Source organism: Antrostomus carolinensis, unplaced genomic scaffold (genome assembly GCF_000700745.2).
Source record: "Antrostomus carolinensis isolate BGI_N321 unplaced genomic scaffold, ASM70074v2 scaffold6414, whole genome shotgun sequence".
Lineage (NCBI taxonomy): Eukaryota > Metazoa > Chordata > Aves > Caprimulgiformes > Caprimulgidae > Antrostomus > Antrostomus carolinensis.
In genome coordinates, this window is record NW_010311311.1 from 102,554 (window position 1) to 122,376 (window position 19,823).

General features: G+C 40.2%; 1 protein-coding gene across 1 annotated transcript in view; it reads right to left on the minus strand.

Annotated features, from left to right (window-relative positions):
- LOC104523952 (inorganic pyrophosphatase 2, mitochondrial) overlaps positions 1–19,823 on the minus strand; it is a 35,563-nt gene that overhangs the window by 11,937 nt on the left and 3,803 nt on the right. The window contains exons 3-6 of the mRNA XM_010166689.2: positions 12,427–12,480; positions 9,851–9,970; positions 7,399–7,485; positions 5,973–6,099 (exon numbers count right to left, since the gene is read on the minus strand). Of these exons, the coding sequence (XP_010164991.2) occupies positions 5,973–6,099; positions 7,399–7,485; positions 9,851–9,970; positions 12,427–12,468 (376 nt within the window). The 5' untranslated portion in view covers positions 12,469–12,480. The remainder of the gene's footprint in view (positions 1–5,972; positions 6,100–7,398; positions 7,486–9,850; positions 9,971–12,426; positions 12,481–19,823) is intronic.

Sequence of the window (19,823 nt, forward strand, 5' to 3'; positions counted from 1 at the left end):
GGAACAAAGTGATTTGAGCCCAGGAAGAAGGGAGGGGTGGGGCAAGGTGTCTTAAAAATGTGGTTGTTTTGTCTCACTGTGCTACTCAAATGATTGCTAATGAATTAAATTGATTTTTCTTCCCCAAATTGAGTCTTTTTTGCCCATGATCATAACCGGTGAGTGACCTGTCCCTGTCCTCATTCTAATCCGTGCCCCTTCGTTGTGATTCCCTTCCCAACTCACTGGGTAGGAGGGAGCGAGTGCAGGACCACATGGTCTTACCTGTGGGTTAAACCGCCACACTCCTATACAACAGATTTTCAGAGCTGCTTAGTCCATGGAATTGACACCCAGTCATGTGCTTTCAACCTTTAAGTGCCTAAATGTCTTTTTAAAATCTAGTCTGTGGACCTGAACACAGACACTAAAGTATTTCTAAAGAGAACAGTAAGAGAAGGGAAAAAGTCTTGTGCTACAGACCATTCAATTCTCTGCAGACCACCAAGAGAGATGACATGTGGTCTGAACTGTGAGACCAAACCTATGTGAGAAGATATGCTGAGTGCTCACAGGAATCTGATAGATGCCACTCCCTAATTCCACTGGATCACACACACTACCCAAAGAATAAAACATAAAACTTTGAAGAACCCTATGTAAATTTTTGCTTCTGCACACACTTAATAGAGCTACGTGTTTATGGACTCGGAGTAAAACACACTCTGAGCTTGGCTGCTGGCCATCTGCCTGTAGAAGATTAGGGAGTTTCACTGGCAGAATCCCAGAAAAAAGCAAGGGCACATAAGGCTGTGCTGGAGGCAGGTCTTCTAGCTGGAATACGTTTAAAAGTACAAGAAGCTTTTCACTGGGGTGGGTGGGTGAGACCAACCAAGAAGGAATGATTTAGGAAAGGGTGGGGTCTTGGTTGGAGGCAGGATGGGCACTAATAAAAGTGCAGCTCTAATTCAAACCAATTTGAGGGCTGCAGTGTATCATTCTGTTCTCTCCAAGCAAGGGAACATCCCTCCTTCCATCTTGAGTCCTTGTCATCTCCTCCTCTTGTGAGGTTTGAACTTACAATTTCTAGTACTTGTTTAAGAGACGGTATCTCCTCAAGTCTGTAAAGCAAACCAAGCTGCTGCAGCAATTTCCTTGGCTCCCAGCAGTAGATGACCTCCAGGTCTCCATCTCCAGACACTGCCTAAATTCAAGCATACTGCCTCAGACTGCTGCTCCTTTTTTCCGGTTCCCGTTCCAGCAAACTTCTCTCCTAATGCTAGTTCGCCATTCTTCCTGCTTGGTTATTTGCCTCCTATTCCCATAAAAACTGTTCATCGAAAGTGCTTCATTTTCTACTGACACTTGAGAGCCCTTCCTCATCTGTTGTTTCCTTATTTATAGGCTTTGTTTATATTTCTTTATATGTGTCTCATATTAGAATAGGCTTTGGGGCAGGTTTTCATTACATCCTTAAGACAGGAATGACCATCTTCATGGATAGAATCATCTCTCTGAATTTCACACTCTCTCTACTGGAAAATGCATTGCCTAGGTAAAATGACTACACAGAACCAGGCTACAGCATTATAAAGTACTGGCTGCTACATATTCTGTTTTCAAGGACTTGAAAGGGAAGACAGTTGTTGCTTTTATTTCCTTGGTTCCTTGCAAGTTATTCTCCTTCATTCTCATGCTTCACTTCACTGTTTGTTATTAGGAAGGACAGCTATGGGGCACCAAATGAAGCTTAAATGGTTGGAAAAAAAAAAAACCCAAACAAAACAACAAGCAACCAAAACCAAAACAAATGCCAATGGGAGTTGGTGGCAAAATCAATCCTGTTCTGTGGAGTCGGCACGCAGCACAAAATATAAGGAAAACAGCAGCTCTCGCATCACTCAACAGCTACCTCTTCAGTTCATTAAAAGATGCCATAGAAAAGTTTGAAAGATAGCTTGTCCTCCACTTTGAAATCCAAACAGCATCTTTGGGACATCAGGGTGAAAAGAAGAAAAATATACTCAGAAAACAGAAGAAAAGAAAGGTAAAAGATCACAATAAGCAGTACAGTGATTTATTGCACTAATATCTATAGAAGCTCGCTGCATATTATGATTAAAAAAAAGAAGATGGATGTGTTTTCTGCAAGAGACGCTGTTAGACGCCTCTTTCTGACTCCGACTGCTTACCTTCCCTTAGAGCTGTGTACTCACACCGATGTCTAAAGGGAGTTGAGCAAGTATCAATCACGTACCTGGCCCAACATGGTTTCAACTCTGCAAGCAAGCCCTGCTCAGAGTGACAGAGCAGAAAGGTCAGGCTCCTGCAGGTACATTATCAGCACGTACCCACTGGGCTCTAGCTGGTGATTTCTTTATACTGCCTACATACAACCACAGGTCCCATTTTTCTGGGCACCAAAGTAAAGCACCAAGGGTTAAAAAGAGATGGCTAATCACATTAAGGGTTGCAGTTTAGTCTCAATAAGGAAACTCTCTAGAGGCTGGCACAAACAACTGCTGCTAGCTCTATGTTAAGGGAGCGAGCCAATGCAAAGGCCAATTCTATCTGGCTTTAGAAAAGAAAGCAACAAAAGCATTTGTACAAAACTACCATTTTTAGTACAACAGATGCTGCTTCTTGCAAGCAAAGCTAAAACAACATGCTTGCAGCAAGCTTTCTAAACAAGGTCTGTGGGAAGAGAGGACATATGTTTTTAATAACATCTTATAAACATTTACAGGAAGCAGCAGCTACATTCCATATAAAGGCATTTGGTGTATTTTGTGCAGCCTGATGTGAGGGGGTAGGAGGGGAGCCTCAGTACAGATAATTAATTTATTTATATTGAATGCTTACACAAATCCACAACAAAGGTTTTCAGGGCCTCTGCTGCTGCTCTGCATATAAATACACTCACATGCAAGGGGCTGTAACAATATATGGTACAAAGAATGCAATATGCTTTGTTTTTCCCATTTAGGGTTTGATTGCTTAATTCAAAAAGCCAGTCTTGGGTTGCACATTGGAAAAAGGAGCATGGCAACATAGCACAGTTAACTATACCAGTGCCAGGAAATGGCAGTGCAACAAGGCCACAGACATCACCAACCACTGTTGAATATATCTAGGCTACCCAGATATATATATGGATATATCTGTATATCTGTGTAGCAACTGCCTGAGCAGAAAGACAATGAAGTGGTTTTCAGGTAGCTACAAAGAGAGGTCTTATTGAAGACAAATTTGAAGATGTCCAGTTTTAGTCTAACAGAAATCTTCTCACACAAATACAGGCATCTGACATACAGCTTGTATTTGCAGTGGGATTGTCCCCATACCCACCAGTATTAAGTGCTATAATTTCAAACAGATTACCGTTCAAAGTCAGTCCAAAAAGACACTAAACCCCTGTTACTCCCACTGATGACACAGTTCCCTCTTGAATAGGTGCTAAGCAATGCTCATCATTCTTGGGTATCATCATTATAAACTACAGTTTCTCATCGCTCTGTCTAGAAGAGAGTTCTAGGCAGGGTTTCCAATTTAAACCAGTATTTATCAATAAATGCCTGCAGGACACACTACAGTGGAGCACTATGAATAAACAACGAGAACTGCTCAGAAGTTGGGACCACTCAGTTGTAAGTTCTGTGAAATCTCAGAAAAATCAATGGCATTTATGAGGATGCTCTCAATCCCAGAAGGAGAATATACAGAGTATCTGGGGTGTGCTTAGAGGAGCAAGAGGAGTTAACACACTGCACGGGCTCAGAACAGGGTTTGCAAGTAATCACCATTCTGGTGTCTTGGAATTATCTTTTCCAAATGTTCAGTGGGGGCTGTGCACATACTGAGCTGAAAGCAAATGTGATGATTCTCAGTCCAATTCAAATATTTAGCAAATGATACAGAAATGACTGGACAGACTTAGAAGGCAACACTTAGCTTCACCCTTCCCTAGGAGGTCACCCCTGTAACACAGCAGCACATCCGTTATTGAGGGAGATGCCAGTTTTACCTGTAGCTGCTATCCCTTTATACTGAAATAATTAACATATTTGGGAAGGGGGAAAACAAGTATAAAAGGACATACTGTACTGCCTACTCCAACAGATTTGTTTGTTTTCAGACTGAAGAAAGATTGCTGTTAAACACTGCAAGCTAGTCATGTTTTGTGAAAGCAGATGGGGGCTTTTTTTTTTTTTTTTTTTCCTTTTATAAATCCTGGACTGCAACTCCAGTCCCAAAAGGAAATCATACTGAACTGGGTAAACATTTCTGCACTTCTCTGAACCTCAGAAGGACAGTTCTCTTCTTGCAGTTTTGCATCTATTCTCTGCTAAGAAAAGATGCACACAGGAATCAACTACAGGTTTGCCCTTCTAAAACTCTTGCTCCCCTCCCAAACAAAATAAAGCTGTAACACAGCTGACACAAATCAGTCATTACCTGAAAAAAAACAAAACAGAAGGCTTTCAAATAGAGTTACTTAACCAACTGGCATAAAATGGCCCAGTTTTACCCTACTTAGTGGACTCTTTTCAAGTTCTCTCACTTGCTTTTCTGATTAAACTCTCTCAGAAATCATTAAGGAAAAAGAGGTAAGAGTTAAACAGAACAGTGTATAGAAATGAAGTGCTAATTACTTGTCTTTTAACTACTGACACTTATACAGCATTTTACTGCACATTAGAGAGGTTTAAATTGATACTAATATTAACAGCAAACTATTACTTACTATTTCCTTAAGCTGAACTTCTTAATCTCTAACTGTGAAAGTAGTTAAAGAGTCATAAACACTATGTAGTAATTCATCTGCCCAATGATTTTAATCAGCATCAACCCAAGAGTTTCCTTTTCCTCATTTCCTCTTCTCCCCTTCTTTCCCCACAAGCCAAGTATTCTCCACGTGAAAGTAACCTGCAAAAAAACTGAGAATGAAGGGCCATTCCAGTGATATACTTACTTTACATTCAGAAACCAGGAAAAAGCCCCAGTGGCAGAGAAACATAATTCCTTAAAAAGCTACTGGATAGCCCTATTCCTACAGAAAGGTCATCCTGTGCCATGGTGCTCCCTATCAACAGAGAGTAGGCTTTTATCGTACATACCTGATAGCACATACGGTTTTTGGTCTCATTACCATCACCAACTTGTAGTCAAACCTCCTCACTTAACTCTCATGACTCCCAGAAACATTGCATTTGAGGAAATAAACCTCCATGTAGCCAGAGAAAAGCTGCACTTTACCTGTGCCATAAAAACCTAACTCCCTGCAGGTTCAACACATCTGCATCATCTTCTTAATGAACAGTCTGCAAGCAGAATTACACCTCACTCGTTATTCATATAGACACATTTTAGTACTTAAATCCCATGTGGATACCAGAACCATGGTCACAAGGAGGACAAGTCTGGACAAGATGTTTCGCCCCCGCACAGCTAGTCATCATCAAGGTTAATACTAGGGAGCTGCATTAGTAGTTTACTTCACAAATTTTTCTAGCTAAAAGGTGAAACCTAATCCTAGGCAACAAACCCTGGAAGTAACCCAGTTACAAGTGACAAAACATTGGAAATGTACAGCCCTTTTCAGAAGGCAGCACAATGCCTGCAAATATAAAAGGAACAAACACTTTCAACGAGGAAAATAGCAGTGGGCTACATAATCCGAGTAGGTAAATATGTACTATTACACAGGAGATAAGCCTGTAATTTTAAGAGGTCACTTTCTAAGGCAGTTGTGTTTCAGACTTTTCGCATGACAGGTCCTCTTGAAAATCCAAGTGAACCTTTTCAAAAGCTTAGTGTGAAAGCACATACACACTCCTTGATGGAAGCACCTGACTTAAACAACAAAGAAAAAAAAAAGAAGTCTTGCCTTTCAACTGTCTGCCTCTTCTTGTCCTGGGCAGCCTAAACTCAGGTACCATTCTACTGCGCAAGCTGCTGACATAATTTGCATTAAGAAAGACAAAAATACTTGCCATGGATTTTCTGAGCTTCTGGGTCATCCACACTAATAGCAATTATCTTCCAATCTGTCTCTCCTTCATCGACAAGAGCTAAAGCACCCAAGACCTTCACCTGAACAATCTCACCAGAAGAACGAATCTGAAACAGAACATAATCTCACAAAGATTTGGAAAACACTACACAGAATTTATCTTTTACCTTACAAAATAGTTTTACTACATTTTTGAACAGCAGTTAACAGAACTGCAAGATCGATCCACAAACCCAGTACACATCTATTAACATTACTAGCCTTTCTCCCACCACTGCTGTTCTTCAACCCTCAATTCTCCAGCCAGCATGTATTTAATTAGACAACACAAGCTAGAAAGCTTTTCCTTCTCTTCTATCATACCTCCCTCACATCTTCTTGATCTTCACCCCAAACTGTAAGTTAAGAGTATCTCATACTCATTTTTTAACTTCTTCCTACCTCTTGACTTTCTACTTTCTCAACCCTTGGTCTCAATCTATCTCTTACTGTTCTTTCCTCTAGACTCCAATACACACAAATAAACACACACCTCTTCCCCAGAAATATCAGCACAACTCTCCTTTGCATTTTCTTGGGAACCTTCTCCCCACCAGCTAATATTCCCTTGATAACTCTTTCTGGATCCCTTAAAATTCAGTTTTAGGTTCCTTTCCTCAAATAAAGCTATCTTCATTGAGGTCACCAATTAATTTTCCCCTTACCTAAAATATCTGAAGAAATCCCTCTTCCAAACTCATTTGTTTCATAACCCAGTCTTTGATACCATGGAGGACTGCTCCATTCTTTACTACCTCCAGATATGTAGAATTTTCTTTCAGTGAGCTAAACCATTCCCCCGTATCTAACTAATGGCGTTTGCTGCACCTTTTTCATCCACCCACTCCATATCTCATCACTCTGCAACAATGCAACAGGTTCCTGTCTTCTCCTCTAGAGAAGAGGGATCTACTCCCATTTGCACACATGAGAAATCTCAAACCTACCTCCTCTGTGGGTCTGACCTTGTAATTTTATGTGCATGATGCTGCCATACTTGTTCATCTTTCAGAAACCTATTCCTAGCTCCAGTACTGCTAACAGGGGAAAGAGAAAGAAATCTTTTCCTTCCCCAAGAATCTTAACGCCCTCCTCCTTCACCCAAAACTCACTGTCCAGCCACAGAACTTTGAGGTGGTGTTATCTTCTTTTCCCTTTTATCCAGTACACCAACTTTACCAAATCCTGCTTTTTTCTCCTTTTAAAAAATCCCATTCCTTACCTATTCCTTCTGCAGATCCTCTATTCATATTTTTTGTCATCCTCTGAGATCATCTTTTCCTGTTTTCTGCCCTCTTCTTCCAAAAGCTGTTACCAAATTATTAAATTAACCTTGATAAATTACATTAATCCTGATAAAGACACACCTTTGAACCAATTTCACAAACATCAATAGGATCATTATCCCCACAACATCCTGTTGTCTTATCTGTACGGTTTGGATCTTCCCAGGTCTGTCAAAGGAAAGAGAATTATCAGTTACTGGCTGATCTGCAATTGCAATTCATCTAACCACTAAATTACTAAGACTAATAAAAACACCAATAAAAACCATCAGCTTTCTGGGAACAGGCTTGCTCAATGGGAAAAGAAAAAACAAACAAAACAGCCAACACAATGACATTGAGTAACTCATCCTCATACTCAGGAGAAGTAACATGAGGATTACTGAGGACATAGTAACTAAAATACTAACTGCATCTGTGACTCAACAGACACACTGTCAAACTGCAGTGATTAACACATCCGAGGACCCTGCATTATGTATTTTTCTGGTTGCTAGTGGTTGTGGGATTAAGCTAGGACATCCTACAATAACATTCTTATTTTACTCTTTAAATACCATGGCACTAACTGAAGTTGCTTTCAAAAACATCTATGCTTTGAGCTAACCAAACTCCCTAGATATGGATTTGTCAGCACCCAATTAGCTTTTTAAAATTTTTGGATTTAGGTATGAAATATTTGAGTATTTTGAGGTTTGTACATTCCCAAGAACAGCCAACAGCTTAAGGCTGAAGAAGCTTCTCCAGGAGGGAAGTTCAAATCTCTGCTCTGAGCTCTGTACAAGCAAGTAATCATAGCCAAGTTATACTCACTTAAGTACTAGACTAGTACTTGTTTTGTCTCCTACAGGTTAGTAATGAGTAACTCATTCTAAAGTTGAGAAGTTTTCCTGGTAAGAATTTTGAGTCCAATGAAGTTTTGTTGAAAAGATGTTATAAAACTTTGTTTCCAAGGAGCTATACTGTTAGCTCCTGCTGTCCACAATCAAACCTCCATCTCAAACTTGATTTGAGAACTTGACTGATACTAAAAGGCAGAATGGTGAAAAGTAAATGCTCAGGTGTTTAGGTAGCAGAATCATTACCAAAAAATTGCTTAAGTGGAGTTAAGAGAGAATTTAAACTTATTTTTCCATACTCATCCAGAGTGCTTTTTATTTAAGGCTGCATTGTACCAGTACCATTCTCCTGCCCAGCTGCACCCCTCCATCTGTAGGTTAGAAGGAAAGCTCACTAGGAATGGTATTGTTCTCTGGACAGTACAGCAACTCTGCAATAATGATAGTCCTACTGTCATTTTTTTCTCCTTCTCTGTTCCACAGCATTAAAGAGCACACATAAATACAGATCTTTAAGCCATATACTAGGGCTGAACTTCTGGCAACTGCTGATCCTGATCAAAAGTCCTCTTGTGACAGAGACACTGAATTGGACTTTGTTTGTTACAGCTGTTCGTAGGGACCTGGAGTAGACTTCCACAACTGGAGGTGTAATGATCCAACTGGAAATTTAAAGTTACTACAGAAAATAAAAATTACAATTATCTCCAGCCCCCTCTGACCCACAAGGTAAGAAGGGGAGCTAAACATTTCTCCTGGGGAAAGTGTTATTCAGGCCCAAAATAATGCACTTTGTGCAGGAAAATATTCAAATGTTTAATTTTGGCTTTGTACTAAGGCACACATGAATTTCAAAACATTAAATGGAACTGCTTCCCAACTATAGCTACTTGGGAACTTGTCTACTGAGACTGCTGACTGGGTAAGAACTTGGTTGCTATGCTCCAGCACCTGCCTGGTATCTCCTCTTCAGGGATCAAATACATAATCAGATTTTCAGAAGTAAACTTTCACTGCTTATGCAGCTAAATGTAATGAAAATAAATTACTCTCTTCTAGCTCCATCATGTTCTTCAGTACTAATTTAAGTCCAATGTGTTACTAACAGAAATTAAGAAAGTTTAAAACTTCTCATTATGCTCAAAATTTCAGCCAGTAGTTGGGCTTTTTCAAGGCTCAAAATTTTGAATGTGTCATGATCAGTACAGTCTTACAGTTCAGAGAAAAGTTAACTAAGGCAGTTGAGGTTTAATCTAAAGAACAGCCCTTGTGTTTCTCTTTGTTAAAGATATTAAGAAATCCCAATTAAAATTTATGCTGCAAAACATGCAAATCATAAATTAGTTTTTTTAAAAATGCCTTGTTTAAGCAGAAAAGGGCAACGTGACAAAGTATTCTTGAATAGCAGACCACGACAGTTTAATTCTGTCACTACAGATATGCAGACTAAAGATTCGAGAGTTCTTGATCATTTAACTCCTTCCTGAAACATAGCACATATTTATACCCACATCCAAATTCTGATCAAAATTTATGGACACGATAAAGCTCACCATAAAAAAAATCCTAATTTACAAATGCATCAAAGAGAAACATCCCTCTTGCAACTGATTTGCATTCAGGCAGTACCCAAGATTTACAAGGCAATTTACACAGAAGACAGAAAACTTTCACCATTATAACAAAAATGTTACCTGTGGGAGGGCACCATAATTCCAAATATAACCCTTGTGAGGAAAGATATTTGCAACGTATCGAAGCTTGCCTTTCTTTATATCTTGTTTAATGGGATTCAACGGCTCCTCAGTGGCAATCTAAGCAGATAATGGGGAGGAAAAAAAAAAAAAAAGAGACACACAGAGAGAAAGAGAGAATGGTAAAATGGAAAGCAAGTCCTTCTGTACCCAACCAGTTAGAAAAAGACATCTGGGAGCATGTACTTGTGGTTTGAGAAGTATTAAAAGTACAACGGCCTCACTCTAAATCTCAAGGGTCACGTTCAAAAAGCAGCTTATTAAGGTTTTAAATAATGTTGTGAAGTATGCAAGGAAAAAAATTTATCTAGAATAGAAAGTCATACATTTACAAAGAGATTGTCATGGTCAAACATAAATACTGAAAGGAATCTAAGTTAGAAGCTCTTGCACTTTATAGTAAAAGTTCAACAGACATGCAAATGGTGGCAAAAGTTCTTCTGACAACAGGGATTGTGACAGTAACAGAGGAAATGTTTCATTTTCTTCTCCCCCTCTGTTCATTGCTCTCCTCCCTTCCCTCCATCGCCTCTCAGCATACGAAAGCCTTCTAGTAAGCTCAAGTTCTGCATAGTCACCAAACACCAACTTAACACAGATTTGGAACAAGCTAAGCTAGGACTGAACTAATTAAAGCTGAACAGTTTATTATTGTTATTATCCGCCCCAAAACCTTGAATACTAACCCACTGCCATATAAGTTACCTACCAACCATCAGCTAATTGACTCTAACTACCCTTTTGACACTCCACACCACAACCCAATCTGCATTAGCTTGGCTCTTGCTTACAAACACTCATCTGAATGGCATCGCATTTGTTACAGGCTCAGATGGTTACACTGGCTCAGGTGATACACAGCCCTTAGTCCATATTCATTTTACAACATCCCTGTAATTTACCTAAAGCACCACCACCAAAGCCATCCCCAAGGAATTGCACCTTTTCAAACCCCACCAAACTGCCAATAGCATGCACTTATTCCACAAGTACACCCTCCTCAAGAGCTGAGATCAAGGTTCACTCATTTCTTGTTTCATGCTTGATTCTACCTGCTTCTGGTCATAACTTAACAGTGAATATGACACCTGGGACTCTGACAGAAGTGGAGGTCAGCAATGCCTTTTCTTGATGTAAACCAGGACAAAGAGCAGTAGCTGACAACTGCAGAAAAAAGTCTCATGAAAAGCACCTTTGGTAAAATCAAGGTAAGAACAACAGAAAAACAAACTGATGAGCAGGAGATCAGGAACTGGTGATGTAACAGTGGGAAACATTCATCCTAAGGCTACGTTTGATTTCCTACATTCTCCATTCCACGTGAGGGAATCTCAGCACGGAGGTGCAGACGAGATCTGGTATTAGCACCTTACCACAGTCCGGACTGAAGGACTGCCAGGACGTGACGGCAAGGAAAGACAACTGCCTTAACAATGAAGGCAGGAAATTTCAAGTATATTAAAAGCTACAGATCAGAGAATTACATCTGGTCTCCTCTATCAAGCCAGAAAATCTAAACTCACTGATTTCTGAACCTAACAGGACAGCAAACTTTTCTACGCTTGACATAACGTGCCAGGAGAAGGGGAAGGAGAGCAACCTGACCTTTACGCAAAGAGCTCAAATAGCATTGTCAGAGGGAAACTCTGCAAAGGAGAACTCAGCTCCCACAATAAATCATCATCTTAAAATACAAGGTCAATATCCAAGGTAAGCCTGCTTGCAGAATAACAACTATGGTGGTAAACAAAATTAAAATTATTTTCCAGCATTAGGGAAAGGAGAAAAAAAAAATTCTGAAATAACAGGCTGGGGAGGTTCTTTGGTGTTATTTTTAATAATCAAAGTAGTTAACAGCTCAACCACAAACTTCCTTAAAAGCATCCAGGAAGCATCCCTAAAATTAATACAAATGTTCAGGAAGATAAAACAACAGATCTCACCAGGATATGCCCTATGAACACTAGAGATGAAGCATTACTCAGCTTCTATATTTTAACCGCAGAGGAACAACCCACTAGGCTCTACTTTTAGAACATCTCCCTGCAGGAATAGATACTTTCAATTAGTGAGGTTCCTAAATATTTTTTTTGTCACAAGGAAATGCTTTTCCATTTGCAACTCCATTTGTCATAATTTGGCCTAGCACACTGCACAGCAGATATGAGAAGAATTAAATTCTCTGAGTGGAAGGCTGTATGAGCAAGCAAGAGTAAGACTAAATGTTGAACAATGTCCTGCAAGCCAGTACTCTATAACTCTGGTGCAGGTACACTGCGATCTGAGGTCCAAAGGGTAGCAAGAAGCAGTGTTCACCTGTGGAAGGGAACAAAATTAGAACCTCAACACTTTCTTTTGCAAGGAAAGTGTCTATGCACAATTTTAAATTATCTTTTTAACAGAGAAAATTTTATGCATAAAGAGTAATCCACACTCTGATTAAACTCTGACTACTGGAAGCCACCACATCATCATGACTTTCATACCTATGTAATCATGGTACTTTTTAAAATTACCTCCATTTTTGCATTCGTCCAACGAGGCACTTCCACAATCATATTAAAAAGGACCTAAAACAAAAAACAATGACAGAACTGAAAATAAAATCCACTTGGCAATTAGTATTTTACAATATGACAGATTCTCTCCTCTGTACTCAGCAGCAACATGCATCACATTTCTCTGTTTCAGCTGCTTTTCCATCAAGTACAATTAGTCTAGTTCTGCACAATGATATTCAGCCTCCTTGGTTCATCCCTTCCCCATCCCACTCCTTTGAGAATATGAATAACTACAAGCAGTGGAAATCCACATGATGTTTTTTATTTCCATATCAATATTACTCTTCACAAAATGTTCAAAAAGTCCATGGAATGGTTTGCCACAAGGCAGTGGTTCAGTCTGCTAGTCAAAGAGGATCAGACATTTCTATAGGACAGAGTTAGCTTCCCTAAAGGCTGGATGAGGCTTTGAGCAACCTGATCTAGTGGAAGGTGTCCCTGCTGATGGCAGGGGGATTGGAACTGGATGATCTTTAAGGTCCCTTCCAATCCAAACCATTCTATGATTCTAAAGGACAATGTTTTGGTTTTTCCCCCCAAAGATTTATTCCTTCAGGCCCTCCTCTTTTGCCTCATGATTTTATTTTCTTATTAAACCCGTGCAAATGCAACAACTGTCATTTCTGATTCTCAATCAAATCTGGTTGAAGTGAAGTTAAACGAATCCAAAAGTGATGGCAGTGGAAGGTCAAGGACACAGACACCTCATGTTTGCGTTAGCCTTCTGCCCAATAGAAACAGTCTTAAGAAGGGGGGTGTGGGGGGAATAAACCTAGAACATGTAAACTTTCATGCTCTTACAAGAGAAATAAGTAAACTACGCCCTTCTAACTGAGGAAGTTAAAGTCACTTTTTCCATAGAGAAAAACTGTCTAACTGCCATAAGGTTTCTTCTTCTGAAGCTGTCAGAGTTAAGCACTACCGAGGAGTCGAGTATTAACCAAAACAGGTAACCAGACCAAACCACCCAGCAATATCTACAGCCTATTTTCTCCTAGATTACTAAAATAACCCCAAAACACTGCATTGCCTGGGATATGTCTTCACAGACAAAAAAACCTCACATTGGTATTAAAAGTCACAACAGCTCAGGAAGGACAAAATATGACTTCGCAGAAGTTTGTAGGAAAAAAAATATCAAGTTAAACCAACTGAAAATTTGCACTGACTCTTTAACTACGCTGCAATTAAAGCTCCAGAGGACTTTCTAAATATTTCTATTTTTGGTGCTTGTATCCTGCAGCTGCAACAAACAAATACCATTACCAGGGTCAATGCCACAGTCTGATTAAAGTAATTCCAATGGTTCTATGATCTTCTCCTCCCAAACAAACCTGGAATGCGGAAACCAAGAAAGCAAAGGAAAATCCCAGTTGTCACTCAGCATTTCTCCCATGAGATCACAGGCTGTGCACAATCCTGGCAGCACATTCCCAGTGAACTGAAATTAAATTCACCATCCGTAAGTACTGTGCCCACACTACAATCAGTGGCACGTCACATACAATCACTTTTCCCAATTAGCTCATAACCACATAAAAAAGGAAAAAAGAAAAAAAATTAAAAGGAGAAAGGTGCTTCAGATCAGTTTCATAAAGTATACCTTACATATACAAGAACAGTCGAAACAGAGTAGTAACCAGAAAGAGAGCTCAACGATGCCTCTGCTAAGGAAGCAAACAGAACAAAGCAACACACAGGCAACAGCAGGTGAGGGAAGGGTTGGAAGAGAGCCAAATAAAGTCTGCACATCCATCTGGGAAACACTTGGAAAAAAGAAATGCACAGTATGAAAGCCAGTGCTGACAAGAAACTTAGAGAACTGCCAAGCAGGTTAAAGAATTGTTCTGACTGGTAGCTACAGGCAGAAAACTTAAAAACTACTCCTGGAATTATACATGATGTCTTCTCCTTGGCCACAAGCCTGTATTTTTGTTCTTTAGATGCCACTGTACGTTTTCCTGACCATGTCTAATACAATGGCTTCAGCAGATTGTAAATCTTGGTTTTGAGCTTTAATAGGTCAAGAGTTATTCCAGGTCTTCACCAAAACAACTCTCGGGGCTGGACAACAACTGTAGTGAAATTAATACAACGCTGCTCTCCAAAACAAAGTATCACTTTGATTTAATTCAGTTCTAAGCCCAGGCCTTCATAATTTGTGGTATCAGTCAGATGTGAATTGTCAAGAGTCTTAAATGTGACAGTCTGACAGATTAATTTGTATGCAAAAAAATCCCCAAAAGTACTCTCTCTAATGCTAAGCTGCCTCAAGCATTTACAAGAGATTAATAACTTCATGCAGTGCTTACATTTAAAAGAAAAGTTTTGTTTATAGGGCAATCACATTTTCACAATGATAAGACAGGATTCACTAGTGTGGAAAGATGAGCACATACCAGATAGTTTGACAGAAAGAAATAAGTAGTATTCTCTGGTTTGTTAGGGGTTTTTTCCTCCTCTTTCCTATCTTGTTTCCCTCCTTGCCCAAATATCACCCAGGAATTTTTCCATCACTCTTATTTTCCCAGACCAAGCACCTATTCCTTCTGACTATTTGAACATTCTCTCCCATTCCTTGCTGCAAAATCATCCTGCCCCAGCTGCAAACAGAAATGCAAGTGTCAGACACCACCTGTCTTCAGGAATTACCATCTGCACATGCCATTCAGTGGTTAGTGAATGCACCTGGTAATTGATATTTTTATCTTTATTTTAAATCAGTAAAACAAAAAAATACACCTCATCAAACCCCCAAGTAAGCACTTCTATCCCCTCAAGCAATGGTGAGACTTTCAATAGCCCATTTGACACACGTTCCAGTGACAGAGAAAGAAAAAAAGATCTCACGAAACAAAAACTATCTACTGCTTTGGAAAGTTTACCATCTAACTGCCTTGGTATGACAGTAATCAACTGGTCTGCTTACGAGATCACTGCTTGCTGCAGTCCAGATTTACTCCAACTCTGCAAGTGCCTAATGTAGAAGGGACTCCGCTTCATGACATCAGACTGTACAACAGGCCAGATGGAGTAGTTCCTACAGGCTAGCCTCATGCCAACTCTGCTGGCTGACGCCTCCTCAGAAGGACAGCCTCCTGGAGCATGCAAGAAAAGAGGAGGAAACAGTTTCCGAGACTCAGAAAAAGGGACAGAACCCATCTGCTGGGGGAAGTGACCTGACAGAGCCCAAAGGGACTTTCAACCCAAGGTATTACGTAGCTTGTTTGACTGTAGGTTAATGTGAACACAAGACAGACATTTGTACTTATGCTTCATTATACTTTGAAGAGCTGATGGGAAAAAAATATCCATTTGCTCAACACAGAGAAGTCAAAAGCAAATTTCCCAATTCCTAAAACTGAATATGAAAATCAGCCGAAAACGGCATAAGAAGGAACAAACAGTACGTCCAAATGATGTCCTTTATTGCCTAAGAACTACACATGCTAAGCACATGGGAACTCGTGTGGGATGTAAATAAGTATTTGCTTTATCGGGGTGTTCTCTTTAACACTTCTTGGTCACTTACTGCATTTCATTTCAGTTGAATATATTTTTAATGTATCATTATATCATTTTTGCTGAGACGAGCAAAAGTATCTCTCTTTCACACACAGAACAGGAACAGTTTTTTGGTTTTCTGAAATATGAAAACAATAGGAAGATAAAAAGATATACAAATATACTCTGACATATTCATACAGCAAGTGTTGAGAAAAGCAAGGAAAATACAGACTGTTGTACCCAGGTAAACTGAGTTGGCATTCTCTCCACTGAGACTGATGGTCAAAAATAACTGCTAGCTCTGCCTGCACAGATTCTTATAGAAGAAAACTCATTTTAATCAGGGTTTGTTATCACAAACCTGAGTATCACAGGAAGAAAAAAAAAAATAAGCACATTTCTGACACTATTTTTACAACCTGCCCTTCTGGATTCCCATACACCCTTCTCAGAAATAATTCTTCCTTACCTAACTTTCCCTTTCTTGTTCAACTATTTCCTTTCCCAGTCTTCCCAAGTTCCTTAGCTGGTGCATTTAAGGGGAGGGTTTTAAACAGGTATAATTTTGCCCAAGAGTTTTAACATTTAATGCTCAACTCTGAAGGTTCAGCTAAATTGAAGCAGAAGTGGAGCAACCTATGCAGAGCAAGGAAAGTGACAAAACAAGAGAGAAGAGAGGAACAGAAACTCAGTATAATTTCATAAAATGACAAACTTCACCACTTTTTAAGGCCTGACTCCCAATCACCATCACCTTTGCATGACAGGGAGAAGAGATATGCTACAGCTTACAATTACTTTAGTAATTTTTATAGTAGAATGCTTAAAAAAAATCTGAAAGCATTAGAAGCAGAACCTGGGGGCTGCTGACCCTCCCTCACTGAGAAGCTCTGTGCTCACAAGACAGAGAGAAGAAAAAGCAGTTACATTTCCATTTCTTTTCTGTCTGCTCATTTGCAATCTTGCAAGGATTCTCATCAGCCATCAACTGACCCCATGTTCAGTTGCATGCACCTGAGGACTAATAATAACAAAAAAGATGAACTGCAGTCCAGCAGGAGCACGAACAAAGGATGATGTTTAAAAGGAAAAAAAAAAAAAAAGGGAAAATAGGAGAGGAAAATAAAGGCTGTCATGAAATACACCCAGAAATAAATGGAGAGGGGTTTGCTTATAAAATGAGTACTCATGTTACCCATGTTATAAGCATTCCCACTGTAACACTTGCTGCAAGGTATTTGCCAATGAAAACAACAAACCAGATGCCAGCAACATCTGGAGACCAAATATACTGTATCTAAATGAGAAGTTAATGGAACTTTTCCAATATAAATTAGCATGCCACACAGCAAAAAAGGAATGCAGTGCCCAGCATAAATGCAAAGTGCCCACAGCCTCTTAATGGTGTACTTCCCTCACGGTATATTGAAAAGGGAACCACAGAATAGTTCGGGTTGGAAAGGACCTTAAAGATCATCTAGTTCCAACCTCCCTGCTGTGGACAGGGTTGCCCAGGGCCCAGTGCAACCTGGCCTTGAATGCCTCCAGGGATGGGGCACCCGCAGCTTCTCTGGTTCACCTGCTCCAGTGCCTCACCACCCTCTGGCTGAAAAATTCCCTCCTAATATCTAACTTAAATCTCCCCTCTCTTAGTTTAAAACCATTTCCCCTTGTCCTATCACTATCTGCCCATGTAAAAGGTCCTTCTCCCTCCTGTTTATAAGCTCCCTTCAAGTACTGGAAGGCCACAATGAGATCTCCCCAGAGCCTTCTCTTTTCCAAGCTAAACAAGCCCAGTTCCCTAAACCTGTCTTCATAAGAGAGGCGCTCCAGCCCTCTGATCATCTTCATGGCTCTCCTCTGGACCCGCTCCAACAGCTCCACATCGTTCTTGCGTCAGGGGCTCCAGGCCTGGACACAATGCTCCAGATGGGGAGAGTAGAGGGGGACAATCACCTCCCTCACCCTGCTCGCCACCCATCTTTTGATGCAGCCCAGGGTACAGTTGTCTTTCCAGGCTGCAGTCACACACTGCTGGCCCATGTCAAGCTTCTTGTCCACCAGGACTCCCCAGTCCTTCTCAGCAGGGCTGCTCTCAATGAATTCTTCTCCCAGTCTGTACAGATACCTGGGATTGCCCCGACCCAAATACACAACCTTGCACTTGGCCTTGCTGAACCTCATTAGGTTCCTGTGGGCCCACTTTTCAAGCCTGCCCAGGTCCCTCTGTATAGCATTCCTTCCATCTGTTATAACAACGAATCACTAACACTATGTAAGTTTTTACCCACAGGTATCCCAAAAGCGGTGTCAGGCATATTATCTGATAAACTAGTCACTGGACACATTCACCTGCAAAACTACTCCATGACATGAATGAAAATGAAGCACTAACTTTCTCAAGTTTAAGGAACCATTTATTTGAAGTCAAGCTTGATCAAATCACTGACGCAACTTTCTCACCAACTCCAGTAGATTTTAAACAGACGGCTGAGTGACGATTACTTCTTTTCTCAGGATTTCTTAATCTACAAGAACACAAAGCAAGGCTTGCAGCTATTGGACATATTGGACATCCATAGAAAAAGGCTTGGCAAGTTCAAGCATCAGGATGAAAGCTTCACTGGTAATCTGAAATGTGGAACACACAAATGCCTGAACACACATAACGGACCCAGGTTACATAAACTGAAAAAATGTCTAATGTGACCGAAGCAGGTTACAGAGGCTGTAGTGAATCACAGAATACAAAGTCAGTACAAAGTCTGCACCTGTACTGCATAGGAAATGGCGACAGCTTTTCTTTTCTTACACAGGCTTTATCATAAGACAATTCTGACACCAGTTCTGAGCACTGTTCCAAGCATGAGGCTCTCTATCAGATCACCTATTCAGACTGCATGACTACTCCTGATGACCCCTTATACCTCACCTGACTAGTTAATTTATCAGAAGTTCTTGCCTGACAGAAGTAATTCAACTCAAGTCCACAAGGGCATTCCAGAACTGTACTGTCCACAGGATGCAACAAAATAAAAGCAGTCTTGGTTTCTTTCTATTTTTTTTTAAGGCTCTTGTGGGTGTCTGCGAGTTGGAGGACTATAATCTCTACAGGCTGGAACAGATTCCTTACCAAGGCTGACATTTTAAATAAAACTTTGTATTCAAGAACACCTGGGTCCTCTGAATGAGATGACATGTGAATACCAAAGACACACAATGACAAGATTAGAAACCGTTCCACTACAGCAGGGAAGCAACATGTCACATTTGTTTTGAAAAGAAAACTATGACCTCTTCAAACCTTCTTCCTGCTAGACATGCAAGACCATATTCAACAATCAGCCTCTTTGACTATAACCACAGTGGGAACATCCTCTCTTCCAGACAGAGATGTGAAACTTTTGATACGTTTCACAGAGATTTACTTGGGCAGGAATGGGTTTTGAGCGCTTGCAATGCTTAAGACAAAGCAGAGGTTCAGACTGCAAGCTGGTAAAAATTTTGAGACTGAAGCTGAATATTATTTCTTTCAGCATAGTTTCTCCCTCACGATAACTTCCCTCCAGTCTTCAAACAGCCAAAAAACGTCTGTGAAAGCAAAAAGATCAGTTGTCAACAGTATCTGCAAAGCTAAATTTAATTGAGATTTGAGAAGGTCTAAAATGTTGCAAAAAATGGCTGCCCTACTGAGACCAGTTAATACAGAAACACCACACCATTTCCATTAGAACTACAAGCTGAGACTGCAAAACAGCGAACAGAGACTTGTGCGATGCACGTTCCCCTATCCCATGAATGTTGTAAGCTGCAACTCCTCTATTTTGAAACCTCCTTTTCTAGTA